The sequence below is a fragment of the Mus pahari genome, chromosome 9 (assembly GCF_900095145.1).
Source record: "Mus pahari chromosome 9, PAHARI_EIJ_v1.1, whole genome shotgun sequence".
In the NCBI taxonomy this organism is placed as follows: Eukaryota; Metazoa; Chordata; class Mammalia; order Rodentia; family Muridae; genus Mus; species Mus pahari.
Genome location: NC_034598.1, coordinates 26,511,702 through 26,530,830, shown reverse-complemented (window position 1 = coordinate 26,530,830; position 19,129 = coordinate 26,511,702). Strand labels below are relative to the sequence as shown.

Genomic DNA, 19,129 nt, shown 5'->3' with positions numbered 1-19,129 from the left:
TAGGCTAATGCAGTTTGGCAGTGACTGACTATAAGAAATGACTGAATCACCGGGCATGGTGGCGCATGCCTTTAATCCCAGCACTTGGGAGGCAGAGGCAGGTGGATTTCTGAGCTGTTTGAGGCCAGCCTGGTCTACAGAGTGAGTTCCATGACAGCCAGGGCTACACAGAGAAACCCTGTCTCGAAAAAAAGAAATGACTGAATCAAGGCATGCTAGATATTTAGCATATTAAAAGTTCAAAGGAGACATTGTACTGTGGTGTAAGGATCAACTTTCTGTTGGAAAGTAGCTTTCCCAAAACTCTAATTTTATAGTAGTGATCTATAGAGATCAAGAAAATAATTACCATTTGAATATCTTCCTGGATTAGTGATCATTTTACTCTCTGCCCGATGTCTCAGCTATGGCCAGATGTGTGATTTCAGACAAACAGGCAATTTGAGAGGTAGCTAGCTTATGTGTACTTTAATTTTGACCATGCAATCTTAGTTTATGTTCCATTATTTAAAAACAAATAGCCAGTTGTGGGAGACAGTAGTAGGGGTTAAGTGTTAGATCGGAATTGATTGAGGCAATATGAAAATAAAAAAATAGACAGATCAGTGTGGAAGCAGATTGTCCTTAAATCATAACAATAAAGGACAACAGTGGAATGGAGACTGTGCCTAGGTGCTGAGGCTTGGAACTTTTTAGGACAGAAAAGGGAATTTTGGGGGTGGAAGATTCCACATGCAGAGCTGATCACCTGCAGTTTCAAGGTTATAAATACCAGTGGAAATTGGTATGTTGATTTCTTTCTTTCTTTTTTTTTTTTTTTTTGGTTTTTCGAGACAGGGTTTCTCTGTATAGCCCTGGCTGTCATGGAACTCACTTTGTAGACCAGGCTGGCCTCGAACTCAGAAATCCACCTGCCTCTGCCTCCCAAGTGCTGGGATTAAAGGCATGTGCCACCACGCCCAGCTTGGTATGTTGATTTCTTATAATGAATCCATGTATCCTAACATCTTAACGATTGTCAACTTTCCTGTCCAGAGTTTCTCAACTCTGGTTTTAGGTTATTAGCCTTTATTAGATTCTTGTGCCAGTGGATATTGGTAGGTGGTTAGGTCACAATACAACTATTTACAACTTTAGTTAGATGTGAATGGTCCGTATAGCTAAAATAGAGTCTGTCCTGAACATAAATTATAAACAGAAAGCTCTTGAGGTACTATTGAATGTAGTGTGTTATGCGATTTGCCCAGGGACACTGAGCATTGAAAGAAGACTAGAAAGGTTAGGGTTGTAGCTCAGTGGTAAAGTCTATGCCTGGTATGCGAGAAGATCAGTCCCCAGAACTGCAATAACAGCAGAGAGAGGGAAGGGGTTTGAATAGTGAGTTAGAAAACCTAGGCTTCTGGCCTTTTATTCTGTTCCAAGCCTGTCTGTAGGAACATAGCACATCATTTTAAACCCATGGGGCCTCTGCTTATAAAGTCAGAATGTTTATGTTATACTTGATCACTAAGGCTCCCTTTAGCTCCTAGAGTCTATGTTGGAGTGTTGCATCAGGACCCAACTTGGGGCTTGTTGTGTTTTCAAAACCCAAAGGAGCTGCCTTTTTTCCCAAGGAGATAATACTAGGCTATTCCATAAAACTGTTCAATGGGCTGTCCTTGTGGTGAGGTGCTTCTTCATAGGGGAATGAGCCTGTTGTTTGTAAAAACCCATTAAGATGAAGCCAAAAGTAATTTCCATGATCACTTGGTTGCCTACACCAAAAACTTATCATGACCTATTTTACTTTATTATTCTGTCTTTGGAGATAGAGAATTTACAGAACTCCAGGATTTCCATTGTCTTCCTAAGAACCAACACAGTTGGGCTTAGAGAGATAACCAAGGGCTAAGAGCACTAAGGACCCTTGTTCCGTTCCCAGCACCCACATTGGGTGGTTTACAACCACTTGTAACTTGGAGGGATGCGATGTCTCTGGCCTTTTCAGGCACTTACACTCACATGTGTGTACATGAAAATTAAAAATAATTTTAAGAGGAAGAATTAGCACAGTCACCAAGAAAATATGTTCTTGCTGAATTTAATTTTGTAATAGAGTTAATGAGTACTGTCTTCATACTATATTTAAGGCTTTTGAACACTTGTTTTTCATTTCCTGGGTCCTTTGCTTTGTCTTTATTGTTCTGTTATTTTTCATCCATTGCCATGAAGAATTGACCTTTGATGTCATCTTTGAATCACTAAAAATGTAATTTCTATGTGAATTAGGAATTAGTACCACCACTTATAGCACATTGTTTAAGTATGTGCTTTGATCACAGCTTTGATCTAAGTAAGTCTTCTCTGTTGGAAGTCAGAGCATCCCTTTGATGGAGATAGACTCCTGGCCTTCCCCCAATTTTTTGCTGGAATTGCCATTGCTTTGTCGGATTGAAGCTGTTGATAGCAACAGTGGACTCTGGGGAATGGCCACCTGTTGTAGATAAGCAGTTTCCATGGGTAGCCCACAGGGAACCTAAAATTTGCCTAATGTTAATTGCCTGTTATTAATCCAATTACTAAAGGTATTGTTTTAGTCTATTTGGGATGCTGTAGGATAATGCCTTAAACAGAGTGGCTTATAAACAACAAAACTATTTCTCTGACAGTTATGGAGGCTCAAGTCTGAGGATCAAGGCAACATAAATTGAGAGTCCATTTCTAGAAGGTGGCACTCAAAAGAGCATTCATACCTAAAGGGGTACCTAAACAGTGTCTTTTTGCTATGACCTCACTTAGAAGGAGCAGGCTTGCTGGGCAGTGTTGGTGCATGCCTTTAATCCCAGCACTCGGGAGGCAGAGGCAGGTGGATTTCTGAGTTCGAGGCCAGCCTGGTCTACAGAGTGAGTTCCAGGACAGCCAGGACTACACAGAGAAACCCTGTCTCAAAAAACCAAAAAAAAAAAAAAAAAAAAAAAAGAGCAGGCTCATTTTCTGAGGTCTGTCTTTTGTAAGGGGACCAATTGTACTCATGGAGGCTCCTCTATGACCTTATAACCTCTGAGGGTTCTTACCTCCTGATAAAACTGGTTCTAGGGTTTGAAATCAGCAGAAATTTTGTGGGTGAATGTAAGCATTTAACCCATAGCAGCGTCAAGAAAGACTTGTTAATTACCTGTTCTATTTGTGAGGTTTCGAGTTCTTAATAATAGATATCCAAGAAGAACAGATCTCAAATCAGTACCATCTTTTTGTTCGTTTTTTCCCCCAAAACATCCTACTACTTTAGCTTTCTTTTACTTCTAGTCTTACCATAGTTACTGGTATACCACTTAACTGATCTCTCAAACTTGAAAGTTTGGAATCATTTGAATTAGTCTCATTCCACAAATTCTCATAGCTGAAAAGTTACTGTTCTTGTTTCCTTTCTGTTACTATGATAAAATACTGACCAAAAGCGTCTTAGGAAAGGATTTATTAGGCTTACACTTCCAGGTCACAGTCTATTGTTAATGGAAGTTAGGGCCTGAACTTGAAACAGAAACCATGGAGGAAGCCATGCTTGCTGACTTTCTCACAGACTCAAGTTTAGCTAGCCCAATGCACACATTAGCCCCTTTCTATACATTTTCCTCTGAAGACTTTTGTGTGTATATATATATATATATATATATATATATATGCATAAAGTGTATATACAAAAGTATAGAGGCTGGAGAGATGGCTTAATTAAGACACTTTTTGTTCTTGCAGGGAACTGATTCAGTTTCCAGTGCCTACATAGTAATTTATAACCATCTCTAACTCCAGTTACAGGGCATCCTATGTTTTTTTTTCTGACTTCCTCTGGCACTAGGCATTTTTGAGATCTACTGATACATGTGAAAATAAAGTACAGAAAATAATTTAAAATGTAGATACATTCCCCTTTAGGTTATACGTTCACTGAGAATAAGGAACTGTTTACCCAAATTTATGCCACCTTGTTGCCATAAAAATGTTGAGTGAATAACAAACTATCCAAATGAATTAAACTTTTAAAAATACTCTGGCTTAGTAAGTAGGGATAAGGACAGAGCTTTAAAACACCAAAAAAAGAACAAAACAAAAAAGAACAGTCTTAAAAGCCCTACCCAACTTTGTAGTCAGGGAGATAAATAGATGAGTAGACTGCAAGTCAGGTTGTGATAAGCCTATCACAAATTAATTCTTGACAGAAATTTAAAGGGAGAGATGAATTTTCAAGAGTGAGATCTCCTGTCAGACCTGGTAGCTCCATTCTGTAATCTCACTACTTAGTAAATTCAGGAAAGAGGATTAAGTTTGAGAGCTGCTTTGCCTATAAAGTTGAAGACTAGCCTGGCAACTTAGCCATACTATCTCAAAATTAAAAGTAAAGAAGGGTTTGGGGGTGAACAACGCTGAAATGGCTAAGATTAAGGCACGGGAGCTGCGAGGCAAGAAGGAGGAGCTGTTGAAACAACTGGACGATCTGAAAGTGGAATTATCCCAGCTTCGGGTCACCGAAGTGACAGGTGGTGCTGCATCCAAGCTCTCCAAGATACGAGTTGTTTACAAATCGATCTCCCGAGTCCTCACTGTTATTAACCAGACTCAAAAAGAAAACCTCAGAAAATTCTACAAGAGCAAGAAATATAAGCCCCTGGACCTGCAACCCAAGAAGACTAGAGCCGTGTGCCACTGGCTCACCAAGTACGAGGAGAAGCTGAAGACCAGGCAGCAGCAGCAGCAGGAGCGGCTGTACAAGTATGCAGTCAAGGCCTGAGACGACAACGACGATAAAGTGCAAGACTGACTGGCAAAAAAAGAAGGGCTTGGGATGTAGCTCAGTGGTAGAATATTTACCTGAACCTGGCATTCATAAAGGAGGTACTAGGGTCAATCTCAGAGAGATTTTGACTGATTCTGTTAAGTTTACAGATGAGATTGTTGTTGTTGTTGTTTATCTCAGATACTGTGTGGGATACAGTAATAGTAAAATACCATGACAGACTCCCAGTAGGTAAGTGAGTTTTAGAGCAGGATTAGCCAACAGTAACCTCATAGTTGAACCAAGAATGATTTTTTTTTTTTTAAATGAGACCAAGTCTCATTATGTTGTCTAAAAAATAGTCATAGTCTGGGTCCATACTGAACTACTGTGTTGAGAGAATAGAGAATAGCAAAGGAGAAAATTCAAAGAGAGTAGAGAAAAAATGGCACTCACTTTGAGAATTGGTTACAGAGAGGAACTGTTGGGAATACCAGCAGTGAGATAAAAGGTAATGCTTCACTGGGACTTGATCTAGATTAGTCCTCTCGTTTTACAAAATAAGCAGATCAACGTTGTATCAAAGTCCACACTGTCATCTGGTGTATAAACTTTGAGGTCTGTAGAAGATGATAAGATTACTGCTGAGGTGGAGCCCTCATCTTGAGTAACAGCTTTGCCCTTGAAAAATGAGAATTGAACAAACCAAGAGCAGACTTCCCTTCTCTGAATGTAATGTTTCTGTTTTTCTTCTTATATTTCTAGAAGGACTTCGAGCCTTATTTGGAGATTTTGGAAGCATATTCCACAAAAGCCAAGAATTATGTGAATGGATATTGCACCAAATATGAGCCCTGGCAGCTTATTGCGTGGAGTGTCCTGTGTACTCTGCTAGTAGTCTGGGTGTATGAGCTTATCTTCCAGCCAGAGAGTAAGTATACTTCCCCTCCTATAAAGGTAGGCTGGGATCTCATTCATGGCTGGTGCGTTGGAAGCATTTCTTTTGGTTTGGTTCTGCCTTTTAAAATCTATTTAGATGGGAAATAGATCCTGATTTATTAACTGTGAAATTCTTTTAGGACTTTTGGGAAACTTACTATTTATGGTTTTGTGGATTTTTTTTTCTTTTCATTTGTAGTTTGGGTAAAAACTCCTTAGGTATTCGTTACTATAAAGATTCACAGATGTCTCAGAATGTAGTGTACATACTTTTTGGTTCTAATTTCTTTCAAGAACGTAATTGTGGGCTGGTGAGATGGCTCAGTAGGTAAGAGCACCCGACTGCTCTTCCGAAGGTCTGGAGTTCAAATCCCAGCAACCACATGGTGGCTCACAACCATCCGTAACAAGATCTGACACCCTCTTCTGGAGTGTCTGAAGACAGCTACAGTGTACTTACATATAATAAATAAATAAATTTTTAAAAAAATAAAAGAACATAATTGTGTTATTTGAGATTTCCAGAGTAGAAATGTATTGCTTTCATTTGTGGCCTTCCTTTTCATTAAAAGAGTGGGAGCACCACTTGACTGCCAAGTGGGCTGGCCTCTGGGATGTCTGCATAAGTAATGCATGGCCCTTCTTCCTTTGGAGTTAACTTCTGCTAAGGGACAGTAGTACTGACTTGTCAGATGGACTTGGGAAGAACAACACTGTTTCTTAGGGGCTGCTGAGGAGGAGACACCGGTCAGTGACCGGCTTATACCCTTCCTAAGGTGTAAACAGCTCCTGCACACCCATCACTTTCCCACCTACACCTTTAGGTGACTATGACCATGACGCTGTGAATTATTTTCTCCCTACAGGCAGTGCTTGGGAAGCTATTTGATTATACTCATATCTAAATAGTAGATGTTAGCAGTGGCTATTTTGCGATGCTCCCTGGCTTTCCCCCACACTGCTGATATCTTGAGTAACTTTCTTGGGAGAAGAAGTAATTAGCTGAAGAAAAATCTAACCATTTTTTACTTGTTTGATATTTCTCCATTGCTTCACTTCCTTGGTGGCATCATCTGTTGGGGGTACTTTAACTGTTTTTCTGCTTTACTTTCTATTTTCCCACAAACTAGATGGGTTTTATCTTGGGGGGCAGGTAGGCTGAGACAGGGTTTCTCTGTGTAGCCCTGGCTATCCTGCAACTCGCTAGCTCTGTAGACCAGGCTGGCCTTGGACTCTGAGAACCATCTGCCTGCCAAGTGCTGGGATTAAAGGCGTGCGCCACCACCACTGGGTGGTTTTTATCTTTTTATCATGCAGCCATTGAGCTATTTTAGTAGCATTAAAGCTACGGCAAAGTAAATGTTGCAAAATATGACCTGCGGAGAGGCAAGTTCAACGGCTTTAGAGCTGTTTAATTATAGTGGAAATAAGATGTGAATGTCCTGTCTCAAATTGTAGTTCACTGTAGCTTAAAACATGGTCTTCAGTTTCTGTTCTTCATCCTCACCTGGGTTTCTCCGACACTGTTGACAAGACTGAGACTGGCCTTTTACTTCAGCTCCTGGTTTACGTGTGGCCACAGCTTTAGTTGCCTCTTCAGGTACTCCTTACCCAGGAAGTGTCTTTCACTCCTCTCCCAACTTCCCCTCCCCCAGCTCATTGACCTTATCTTGTTTTGTTTTAACTTGGTATAGAGTCTCACTATGTAGACCAGGCTTGCTTAGAGCTTGCAATGGTGCTCCTGTCTGTGCCTCATGAGTACTAAAATGTGCAGTTGTGTATCACCATGTCTGGCTTCTTTCTTTTTTACTATGACAGTACATATATATACACGTATGTTGTCTTTTAAATTTTATTTTATATTTTATGTGTAAAGGTGTTTTACCATACATATACATGCTGGTGCAGCACATTCATGCCTTATGTTACCCTTTTAAGCTTGGGAGGGGACATTGCTGGAATCAGATATCAGGCCTTGTGCATACCAGGGAAGTACTCTTATCACTCTTTAGCCTCTCATTTTACTCGCTTTAAGATCTTCAGTTTAGTGGCATCCACATTTAACTAATATCCACACTGTTATGTCGTCTCTAGCTTCAGAACTTTCTCTTCAGTTCAGATTGAACTTTCAACAGACAAACAGTTCCTGAGCCAAGCATGGTGGTGCAACTTTGAACCCCTAGCCCTTGGAAAGCTAAGGCAGGAGGATTGTAAGTTTGAGGCCAGCCTGGACTATATACACTATCTCAAAACCCAGAAAACATGAAAGTCTCCATTTCTTATTTTTCCTAAGCCCTAAAAATCACCATTCTGGGTACTTTCCATTTTAAGATTGTATATTTATAAAACTAGACTAAAGTTAGAGTTGTTGACATTCTTACTTGTTTGTTATAATTAGTATTAACTTTAGGTATTTACTCCTTTAAATTAAAATTTTTATTTAACTGTAAATATTATGTAGAACATGTTGTTTTGAAGTGTGTTTGTATTGCATAATGGTCAAGCTGAGCTAGTTAACATTTATTACCTTTGCGTTTTCATAATTAGATAGTTCAGTTATCAGCTGGCTGTGTTATGCACTTTGCTGAACTTGTGGCAGAAACATAACCGTCTTGGGTCCTGGTGCCTACTTACTTGCTGACCCTGAGCAGTCCTTCTGAAAACTACCAAAAACCATTATATTAGTAAGGTTGTCTATATAAGTCTTTGTCAGTTGAACTCCAAGCCATTTTTGCTTTTAATATATATTTTTATTAAAAAGGAGCCTGTGCTCACCATAGGAAACCTTTATACAATATGAACAAGCCATTGAGACCAATTAAAATGTTGTTACTCGAGTATACCAATTATATTAGTCAGGGTTCCTAGAGGAACAGGACCAATGAATACATATTATGAAAGATTCATTAGATCGGCTTATGTGATAGGGATTGAGTAGTAATGACCGTGTTTACATTGGAAAGCTGAGACTCTAGTAGCTGTTCAGTCTGAAGCTGGGTCTTTCAGCAGTCCCAGTCTTGTGTTCACAGCCTGCCTAGAGGATTCAGGAGAGCCACTGGCCGTAGTCCACTATGGAGGCCAAAGACTCTAGTTCCAGTGGCTGAGAAGGATTGGCAAAAGGAGCAGGGCTGAGACGCTGAGGGTATGACCCACACTGGAGAGGTTCATCTCTGGAACTTAACCCTGTGGAAGGCTAGTCCTATGACTTACACAAGTCGCTCATTTTGGGGCACTATTTTGGTTTCAGAATATCTTCTTCTAGACATTGTAATATAGAACTAACATTCTTTTTACATTAATTATGTCCCCAAAATATGTTAAAAGATTTTTTTTCTTTCTTTCAAGGGTCTCATGTATCCTTGGCTGGCCTGGGACTCACTCTGTAGAGCAGATTAGCCTTGCACTCACAGAGTTTGCCTGTCTGTGCTTCTTCCCAAGCACTAGGATTAAGAGCATGTGTCACACATTCAGTAGGAAATTTAAAAAAAATTATTTTACTTATTAGGGAGGTGTGTGTGTATGGGTATATATATAATGTGTGTATGTTGCCACAGCACTCATGTAGTCAGAGGACAACTCGGGTGTTAATTCCCACTTTCTACCTTTATCTGCGTTCCTGAAATTGAACTCAGGTAATCAGACAGCAGGTCTGACTATCTTGCTGGCCCAGAAGAATTTTTAATACAGAAAAAGGATATTGTTAATTCATGTAAAAAGAATGTTAGTTCTATATTACAATGTCTAGAAGAAGATATTGTGAAACCAAAATAGTGCCCCAAAATGAGCGACTTTAGTGTCTTTTTTTGTTCATTTGTTTGTTTGGTTGGTTTTTTTTTGAGACAGGATTTCTCTGTATAGTCCTGGCTGTCCTGGAACTCACTTTGTAGACCAGGCTGGCCTCGAACTCAGAAATCCGCCTGCCTCTGCCTCCTGAGTTCTGGGATTAAAGGCGTGTGCCACCACGCCCGGCTAGTGTCTTTTCTTGTTTCATCATTGTCTGGTTCTCAGTGGTTCTGTCACCAGCTGTCTTAGCTAGGGTTTCCATTGCTGTGAAGAGACATTGCATGGCTGCTCTTATAAAGAAAAACATTAGTTGGGGCTGGCTTACAGTTTTAAAGGTTTAGTCTATTATTGCCATGGCAGGAAGCATGGCAGTGTGCAGGAAGACATGTGTTGGAGAAGAAGCTGAGAGTTATATATCTTGATTCACAGGTAGCTGGAGACTGTGCCATGCTGGGCATAGCTTAAGCATAAGAGACCTACCTCAAAGCCTACCCCCTCAGTGAAACACTTGCTCCAACAAGGCCACACCTCTTAATAATGCCATTTTCTGTGGGCCAAGCATTCAAACACATGAGTCTATGGGGCCATTCCTATTCATATCACTACAGCAGGACTTACAGTGTTGATAGGACTTAGTAGTAGAAGGCCAGTACTACCTAAGCAAGCACAGTAAAGCAAGGATGCAGGCGGGCCTTGATGAGTACCCGCTGAGGGAGTAGACATACCTGTGTGGCACCACACTAGGAGTTGCCCTACCAGATCCCTTAGGAATGCAGCAGTGTAGAGTCACAGGAGTCCTGGACTACGCTCTCACTGCTCTGAACTGTGCCTTGAACAAGTTCTAATTCTCCCATCCTTGGTTGCCTTTCATGCCTGCCATAGTTAGCCTATAAAAGCCTTTTAGCCCCGCCTTAAAATGCTGCTGCTCGGGTCTGTGGAGGTGTATGCAGTAGGAATGCACAAGTGTCCTTCCAACTTGATGATTTATAATTACTGTAGTTGACAGGATCAAAATTCTTTGTCCTTTGTAACTGCCTGAAAGTGGACTCTGATGTGCATGATTTTCAGACTCCTTTTAAGTCTCGAAATGTTGTCTGGGTCAGTGTTTTACAGACACATGTTTTGGGGATAGAAAGACATCTGGACATTTGGAAGGTCAACAACTCTGGAATATATGTGTCATTTGACTGGCAGTTCTGTTTCTGGGAATTCATTCCATGGATATACTTTTATACTGTGTATTAAAACATTATTTTTAGCATGGTTTAACAGCAAAAATTAAGATGAACCTATGTGTCCTGCAGTGGGGAGAGGGTTAAATAGATTATGAAACTTTTCTTAAATGGAATGCACATGTGCATGCACACTGGCATATATATGAACACGGGCACACATCTACTCTTACCTTATATACACAGATAGGAACGAATGAGGAAATACTAATCTTTAATATTAGTGAGTGGAAAAACAAGGTCTAGTACAGTACTAGGCTATACTACCTCTTCAGTAAAAGCAAGAAATAAATGAGAGTTTATTTTTGTTTTTACTGGTAAATACATCAAGCTGGAAAAACTTATGTTAAAAAAAAAACTTATGTAAGGCAGGATGAGATCTGGGTGGAAGGAAATGAGGGAGAAGAAACATTACTGCGTGTGTCTACTTACTGAAAAGTTGGGCCACATAAATATATTATTCAAAAATTAAAACATTTTTATAAAAAAAATTGAAACTCTCCCTCTGGAGGAAGTAAAGTTGTAAGAGACAACTGGATGATTGCTGTCTGTTAACTGGTAAGTTGTATCCATGGAGTTTCATGTGACTAATAGAACTATTTGTTTCTTGTAGGTTTATGGTCTCGGTTTAAAAACAAATTATTTAAGCTTATCAGGAAGATGCCATTTATTGGACGTAAGGTAGGTGTAATCTGTCTCCCTGTCTGCTGTGTGTATCTTTCCTAATTGTTGCTAGATCAATATTCTCAAAGGAGAGGAATGATTTTTGTCTGCCAAACTTGGAGATTTGGCAGTGTTTGGAAGCTGGTTAGGTTGTGACAACTCTGAAAGCAGGCTCCTGGAGTCTATGGGCAGAGTTTGGACTGCTGTAAAACACTTCCGGTGCATAGTACGGACTGCCCTATAGTAGATGTGGCTTAAAGGGCTGGAAAGGCTAAGGCTTAGTTAGCACTTTCTCCAACGGGTTTGGCCCAAGGAGAGGTGAGAAATCTGCTAAGGAATAACTTGAAATTAGAAAATCCAACTGAAGTCTTACTGTGCTTTACAACAATATTTGACTAAACTGAATTTAGATACCCATCTGGGGATTAAATCATGGGTTGGCAGACTTTCTGTGAAGAGCCAAATAGGAAACATTTTTGTCTACTCTGGGTCCATGGAAGAGGAGCATAGGTAAGGAATGAACCTGCCAGTTCCAAGGAAACTGTATTCACAAAAGCAGGTAGGCCTCTGAGAAGAGTTTCCTGATTCCTGGATTGGAAACTTAAAGAGATAACAGCTGTTTTCTTGCTCTTTGCTCCTCTTTACAGCAGAGTTGCTCTCTTCACTGTGTCCTCTTTGATATCATACTGGGATAAGATATTTCTCCTCAGGGCTGGGTTCTTTATCAAGGGGGAGATAAGCAGGATGGGCTCCTTGCAAGGTATAAGAAAGGCCTATAGAATCCTGAGTGTCTTCAAAGCCACAGTGCCCTGCTCTGACCTGTCTCTCACCTTCTCCCTGGCTTTTGCCAGCTTTACTTACTTTGAGGGTTTCCTATACTTTTGAGTCTTCTGGAATAAGGGGTAGGGGGTAGGGGTTTGGAGGTGGAGTGTGAATGGGAAAGGGTGGGAGGAAGACTACTGAAAACGATAGGCTGTGCCACAAAGGAGAGCAGACCCTTACTATTCCTGAGATTTTAATATCTCCACCGTTCTCCTCTAGTTTTAAGATTTTATTTGACTGATTGGTTGGTTGATTTTTTGCAGAGTTGGGAATCAAATCAGGTACCTCTCTACCACTGAGCCCCATTCCCAAAGAAAGGTTTCTTCTTTGGTGGTAGTAGTGGAGGTAACGGTGGTACTGGGGATGGAATCTGGGACCTACCAGTGCTAGGCAGACACTTGACTGCTAGCGGCTGTAAAATGTTCCTTTTGTTGAGGTTTGGTGGTGATGGTAGTGGCATTGGTGTCATGGTGGTGGCAGAGGTAGTGGCAGTGGTGGTGGCGATGGTGGTGGTGGCGGTGGTGGTGATAACCATCAAACATGGGACCTCAGATACACTAGGCATGCACTCCACTGCTGAGCTGCATTCCCAGCCCCTTCAAAGTTTTAAGACAAATAAATGCTAGGATTCCAGAACCCATTCTTAAATTTTTGAAATTGTAGAGTTGAAGATGCTTAGAGGCCATGTGATCCAATCAAAACTTTATTTTTCAGAAGCAGATTCTGAGGCTTAGAGATAGGAAGTTCCTGTGTGCATACACACGTGCGTTTGTGCCTCATTATTTACTCAACACTGTTACTGAGCACTTTCTCAGTCTTAGTTCTTTTTACTATTTTGTTAGGGTTACAGTGTTGAACCGCACCAAGTCCTTTCTCTTATAGAACTTGCGTTTTAGAAGAAAACAGAAAGCAAACAAACATACAACATATGCATTTTTAAATAAATGTAATGGAGGCAATAACTGGGAGTGGGAAGTACTAGTACTTGCTATGAATTTTAATATACTTCCTAGTGGAATTTTTTTGTGTCTTTTTTTTTTCCTTCTTAAAACAACATTATCTACATATGAGCACTCGTCTTTCATAATTTGTTCCTGTTGCATGGACACTGCATGTAGCATGATCTTCTATCTATGACTTTAAAAATGCCTCTGTGTCCATAGCATGCCTCAACATTGTCCAGTACTGTGGACATTGCTACCTATGTACACTGCTGACATGCTTTAAAGGAGTCAGTTTCCTGGGACTACACTGAGAGCTACATATAAGAAGATTCTCTTGTATTCTGATTATCCATGGCCAGGATTGAGAAAAATGTGAATGGTGGTTGTGAGATCTTGGGCTTTACTGTCTATACTGTGGAAGCCACAGCACTGTAGCATATAGCCTTTCTCTCTACACTTGTCACCCAAGAGTCTCAGAAGTGTAGCAGCTTCTATCATTTTGTGTTCACAATTTACTCTGTTGTTTCTCTCCTAAGCACCAGTGACTTAGTAGACTTTTCTGTCTTTCTTGCTAAAAATAAGCTTTGTGAGATGAGGGCCTTTTTTAAAAAAAATAAAACAAAAAACAAACCAAAACTGTGTACCACAGGGCTTTTTCTTTTGTTTGTTTGGTTTGTTTTTTTTGTTTTTTAATGGCTGTATTCCTAGCCTGTAATAGTGGTTGCTGAGCAAATGAATAAAAGAAATGGCTCAGAAAGTGTAGCTATGAGGATGGAAAAGAATCATAGTTGAGCCGGGCAGTGGTGGCGCACACCATTAATCCCAGCACTTGGGAGGCAGAGACAGGCAGATTTCTGAGTTCGAGGCCAGCCTGGTCTACAGAGTGAGTTCCAGGACAGGGCTACACAGAGAAACCCTGTCTTGGAAAAAACGGGGGGGGGGGGGAAAGAATCATAGTTGATAAATTACATGGCAGAAAAGACCATAGTTTGTCCTAGCATTTGTGGGTCAGATGGGTCAGGCTACCCATAGCCTCTTAAGGAGATGCAGCATAGTCATCCCGGCAATTCTGAAGCCTGTATGAGTTCCCTGGGGACTCGGTGTGCCTCCATACCCGTGGTTCTTTTAAAATACCTGTTGAAGTTACTCATCAGTTGTGCAACAGCCAGGATCCCCCTTTACTGTAGTGTGGCCTGTTTCATGACTGTGTTTATCAATCACAGTATTGCTGTTGCTAACACAGTAACAGGATCTCACATTGTACTCAGGCTAGGCTGACTTCAGCCAGTTCCAATCAAGGGCAACACAGTGTTGGTGACATCAGCATAGCCCAGACAAGGGGAGATTTAATGCATCTTTGACTTTCAGAAGGAAAGCTGACTTTTTAAATTCTAAGAGGCATTGCACACACTGCCCGGCTAAACAGATAAAATGTTCATTTTCCTTTTTTTTTTTTTAAAGACAAACCCTTCTAACTTAGTAGTACATATTCGTGCCTGGTGTTGAGCCATTGACTCGGTCTCAGAGATGGCCTTTCTACTTCTGTATTTCACTCTTTTACCTTCTAGTTAACTTTTTTTTTCTTTATCCTTGGAGATCGAACAACAGGTGAGCAAAGCCAAGAAGGATCTTGTTAAGAACATGCCATTCCTGAAGGTGGACAAGGATTATGTGAAAACTCTGCCTGCTCAGGGTATGGGCACAGCTGAGGTTCTGGAGAGACTCAAGGAGTACAGCTCCATGGGTAAGCATTGGTCAAGGGGTGCTGCCTCTGTGCTTACTGACTAATATTGGCATAGGTCAAGATCACTTGGCACTTACTACACGTACAGGAGGATCCATTCTCTATATCAAAGGCCAAATTTTCATATTGTAGATGAGCTACAGACTTATGTCAAAAATAATATTGTTTCAAGGCACGGAAGACAGTTAAAACATTGATTGTAACTCCACCATTCAGAGATGAGCATAGAGCTGGGAGTAACAGTGCCTGCCTGTAATCCCAGTACTGGGAGCCTGGGATAAGAGGATTGCTGCAAGCCCAAGGACAACTCTAGGTCATGTAGTATCAGGCCAGCTGGGGCTTATGTAGATGCTGTTTCAAAAAACAAGCAAAATTGAAAAAAAAAAAATCAAAGAAGATGAACACGGGGTGCTAGGGGTCAGTAGACAGGGCCTGGAGAGATGGCTTAGCATTTAAGTACACTGGCTGTTCTTCCAGAGGCCTGGGATTCAATTCTCAGTACGCACCTGATGGCTTACAACCATCTGTAATTTTAGTTCTGGGGTTCCAGTTCCCTCTTCTGGCATGCATGCAGGCTATCATCCTTCCTTCCTTCCTTTTTTTTTTTTTTTTTTTTATGTCATAAACCATGCTGTATTCTTTGGAATGGTCAAAAGAACAGACTATGAAACCATGAACCTGTCTGTCATTAACCATGGCCACCACAGGCCTAAGACACACGTGGTGCGCAGCCATGTCCTATGAGAAGAGACTGAAAGTCAGACTGGACCCACACGTGGCTGTGGGAAGGAGGGCTCTGCCTGTGCATTTGCTGTCCAGCCTTCTGGTCTCTTGAGAACTGGAGAATTCTGCTTTGGAGAGCAGTGGTTCTGTGTACTTTTCACTTAGTATGTTTCAGCGACACCCCTCTCACAGACCCTTTTAATAGGGTGCAGTCTTGTGGTAGCAGAAAGTCTTGAAGGACCCATCTCAGATTTGTTAGTGTCACAGAATGTTTCTGAGTCAGCCAGCGGAACTCTGGCGGGGAACCCTGCTCAGCCTCGCTTTCATGGTCACTTCTGTGCCTGCTCTTGAATGTTAGTTGTGGCACGGGAAGTGGCTACCGTACTGTGTATTTCCAGGTCTGAAATGAATGTACTCCTCCACTGGCATGCTTTGTGCCTTGGCTGCAGCGCTGGAGGTTGTATAGCAAGATTTCACGGTTGCTTTTTCTGTCACCTCTGCTTATAGCAGTTCCCGTGACTTTCTGTGACTAGATAGGGAAATGAGGGGAACTACTGAAGAAGAAGATCTTATTGAGGACAGGAACTGCGTGGAGGCAAAGGGCTGCTTTTTATGTTGAGAGAAGGTAGCAGAGGGAAAGGGTAAGGGTGAGGGTGACATTACTGTCGGTCTTCATTGAACCTTGATGCACCTCTGTCTTTTCCTACAATTGTTGGCACTAATGAATGACCTTTCATCCCCTTTGCTGTGGTAAGTCATTACTGAAATCCCTTTGTTTGAATAGAAGAACAGGACTGAGTTTCTACTCAATTCTTTTACTCTTTTTAAAATTCTTACTTTTAATTGTATGTGTGGTATGTGTCTATGTGGGAATATGTATACTTGAATGCAAATGCCCTCAGAAGCCATAAGAGGGCATTGAGTCCCCTAGAGCTGGAAATGCAGGAAGATGTAAGCTGCCTGCTATGGGTACTGGGAACCGAACTTTAATCCTCTGCAAGAATACATGTTCTTATCCGCTGAGCCATGTGTCTGTTTTAGGGTTTGTTTGTTTGTTTTGAGACAGGGTTTCTCTGTGTAGCTTTGGCTGTCCTGGAGCTCACTCTGTAGACCAGGCTGGCCTCAAACTCAGAAATCCGCCTGCCTCTGCCTCCCGAGTGCTGGGATTAAAGGCGTGTGCCACCACTGCCCGGCATGAATTTTAGGTTTTTGTATGCCCCGTCTGTATTAATCCCTGTGTCTCCAGTGATGCCTGCTCACTGACAGAGTGACCTTAACTTTTTCTGCAGATGGTTCCTGGCAAGAAGGGAAAGCCTCAGGAGCTGTGTACAGCGGGGAGCCGAAGCTCACAGAGCTGCTGGTGCAGGTGAACCCTGGGTGCTTACGTGCATGGGTGCCATCCATTCCTGGTTCATTTAACTATTTTATTTTATTTTATTTTATTTTGGTTTTTCGAGACAGGGTTTCTCTGTATAGCCCTGGCTGTCCTGGAACTCACNTCGAGACAGGGTTTCTCTGTATAGCCCTGGCTGTCCTGGAACTCACTTTGTAGACCAGGCTGGCCTCGAACTCAGAAATCCGCCTGTCTCTGCCTCCCGAGTGCTGGGATTAAAGGTGTGCGCCACCATGCCCGGCCTCATTTAACTATTTAATCTCATTCTTGTAAAATTAATCACACAAGGGAAATTTACTATTGAAATAAAGCCATAGAGATTCAAAAGTTTCTTTTCACTTAAATTGATAAATGTGAATAATAATGTCAAATGTATCTTCAGATTTCAGAAAATGTGAAATGCCATTTATACCTCTGGATTTTGCTGTATCCTCTGTATTTCTAGCCTGCTATTTGAGGATACTGTTTGTTTTTTGAGACAGGGTCTTGACATGGTCCTGGCTGTCCTTGAACTGCTTATGCAGATCAGCTGTTTCAAACTCAGAGATCTTCCTGCCTCTATCTCCCAGATGCTGGGGACTGAAGGTCTGTTCTGAGTGCAGGGCTTCATTTTGACATTTTCCCTGTTACAGCCAATGTTGTTTGGTATGGGAGTCAGGGCAAGGCTGACTCAAAGCATACTCCACAAGATGAGCCTGACTGTAGTGTGGGATGTAGCTGCTTCTGTTTCTAATCAACCTTAGTTTTGAAGTCCATTTCTCATATGAAATTATAGTTAAAGTTGTAATCTCTTGGTCTGTGTATTATGACTGTGAATCCCCACACACCTTCATGTCAGAGGTTCTACTTGGTTATTTCTTGGCATAATGGTCATAACTCTATGTTTAAACTTTTCATTAAGTGTAGGTGTAGGTCCTCACACAGTGGGAACAGTGTGTCTCTCGAATCCCAGCTCCCCTGTCACTTTAACCATCCCCATTACCTTCCATGTCGATGTGGATCATGCTCTTCCCATTTCTTCCCCTCCTGCTGCATAGGATTAGTTTCCATTCATCTCTTCAGGTTCCTCTCATCGGACTCCTCTAGAGCACTCAGGATGCTAACAGGCTCCCCATCGGAGTCCCTTAGCACATGCAGACAGATGAACTCACAGCAATGACTGCTTTGTGGCAGGCAAACTATCGTTTTCATGTTTAATTATTGCTAGGACCCCGTAAGGTAGATACTGTTAGTCCCCCCCTTGCATACGAGGAAAATGAGCTTCACAGGGCGTATTTGGCCTGTACAGCTAACAGTGACAGACAAAGGTGCAACTTCAAAGTGATGGCTATCTGTTGGTGTTACAGTTTTAATGCTTCTGTATTTATATTTCTTTCCTCATCACGTTGTAAAATCATCTATTTACATGTCTTGTCTCTTTCTTACATTATATTCTGGTATTTAAGTTGGGGAATATATCATACCCTTTTTCTAGTTCTTACTGTTGGGCCCAATACCTATGATTCTGTCCTATTTAGGATAACAGCCTGTCTTATACTCCCTTGCGTTTCTTTGCAGGCTTATGGAGAATTCACGTGGAGTAATCCACTGCATCCAGATATCTTCCCTGGACTACGGAAGTTAGAGGCAGAAATCGTAAGGATGACTTGTTCCCTCTTCAATGGGGGACCAGATTCCTGTGGATGTGTAAGTGGTTTAAATAGAAGTTTTAAGATAGTCTGTTATACAATTATTGTACTGTTATTGTAGAATGGTCTAGATGAAGTACAGTTTTAAAATGTTACTTGTACCTTTAAAATACCGAGTGTCAACATTTTGGTATATATTCTAGGAATTTTTCTCTTCAGCTTCATATTTTCAAAAATCTTTCAGCCTATATAAAGTTGCTAGGAGAGTTTAAGGAACACTGATTACCAGATATTCTGCCACATCTCTCTACTTGGCTTATTCTCTCCATTTTTCTCACTCATTTTCTCATTCATATAACTATTTTTTTTAAAAGATTTATTTATTTACTATATGTAAGTACACTGTAGCTATCTTCAGACACTCCAGAAGAGGGAGTCAGATCTTGTTATGGATGGTTATGAGCCACCATGTGGTTGCTGGGATTTGAACTCTGCACCTTTGGAAGAG

At 41.2% G+C, this 19,129-nt stretch overlaps 1 protein-coding gene and 1 pseudogene across 2 annotated transcripts in view; both read left to right on the top strand.

Moving 5' to 3' along the window:
- The window catches only part of Sgpl1 (sphingosine-1-phosphate lyase 1), a 51,189-nt gene that overhangs the window by 19,162 nt on the left and 12,898 nt on the right, over positions 1-19,129 (top strand). For both annotated transcript variants that reach the window (XM_021204868.2, XM_029542487.1), the window contains exons 3-7: positions 5,516-5,681; positions 11,318-11,385; positions 14,730-14,877; positions 16,890-16,966; positions 18,551-18,679. In XM_021204868.2, the coding sequence (XP_021060527.1) occupies positions 5,516-5,681; positions 11,318-11,385; positions 14,730-14,877; positions 16,890-16,966; positions 18,551-18,679 (588 nt within the window). The remainder of the gene's footprint in view (positions 1-5,515; positions 5,682-11,317; positions 11,386-14,729; positions 14,878-16,889; positions 16,967-18,550; positions 18,680-19,129) is intronic.
- Positions 4,406-4,801, top strand: LOC110326439 (annotated as a pseudogene).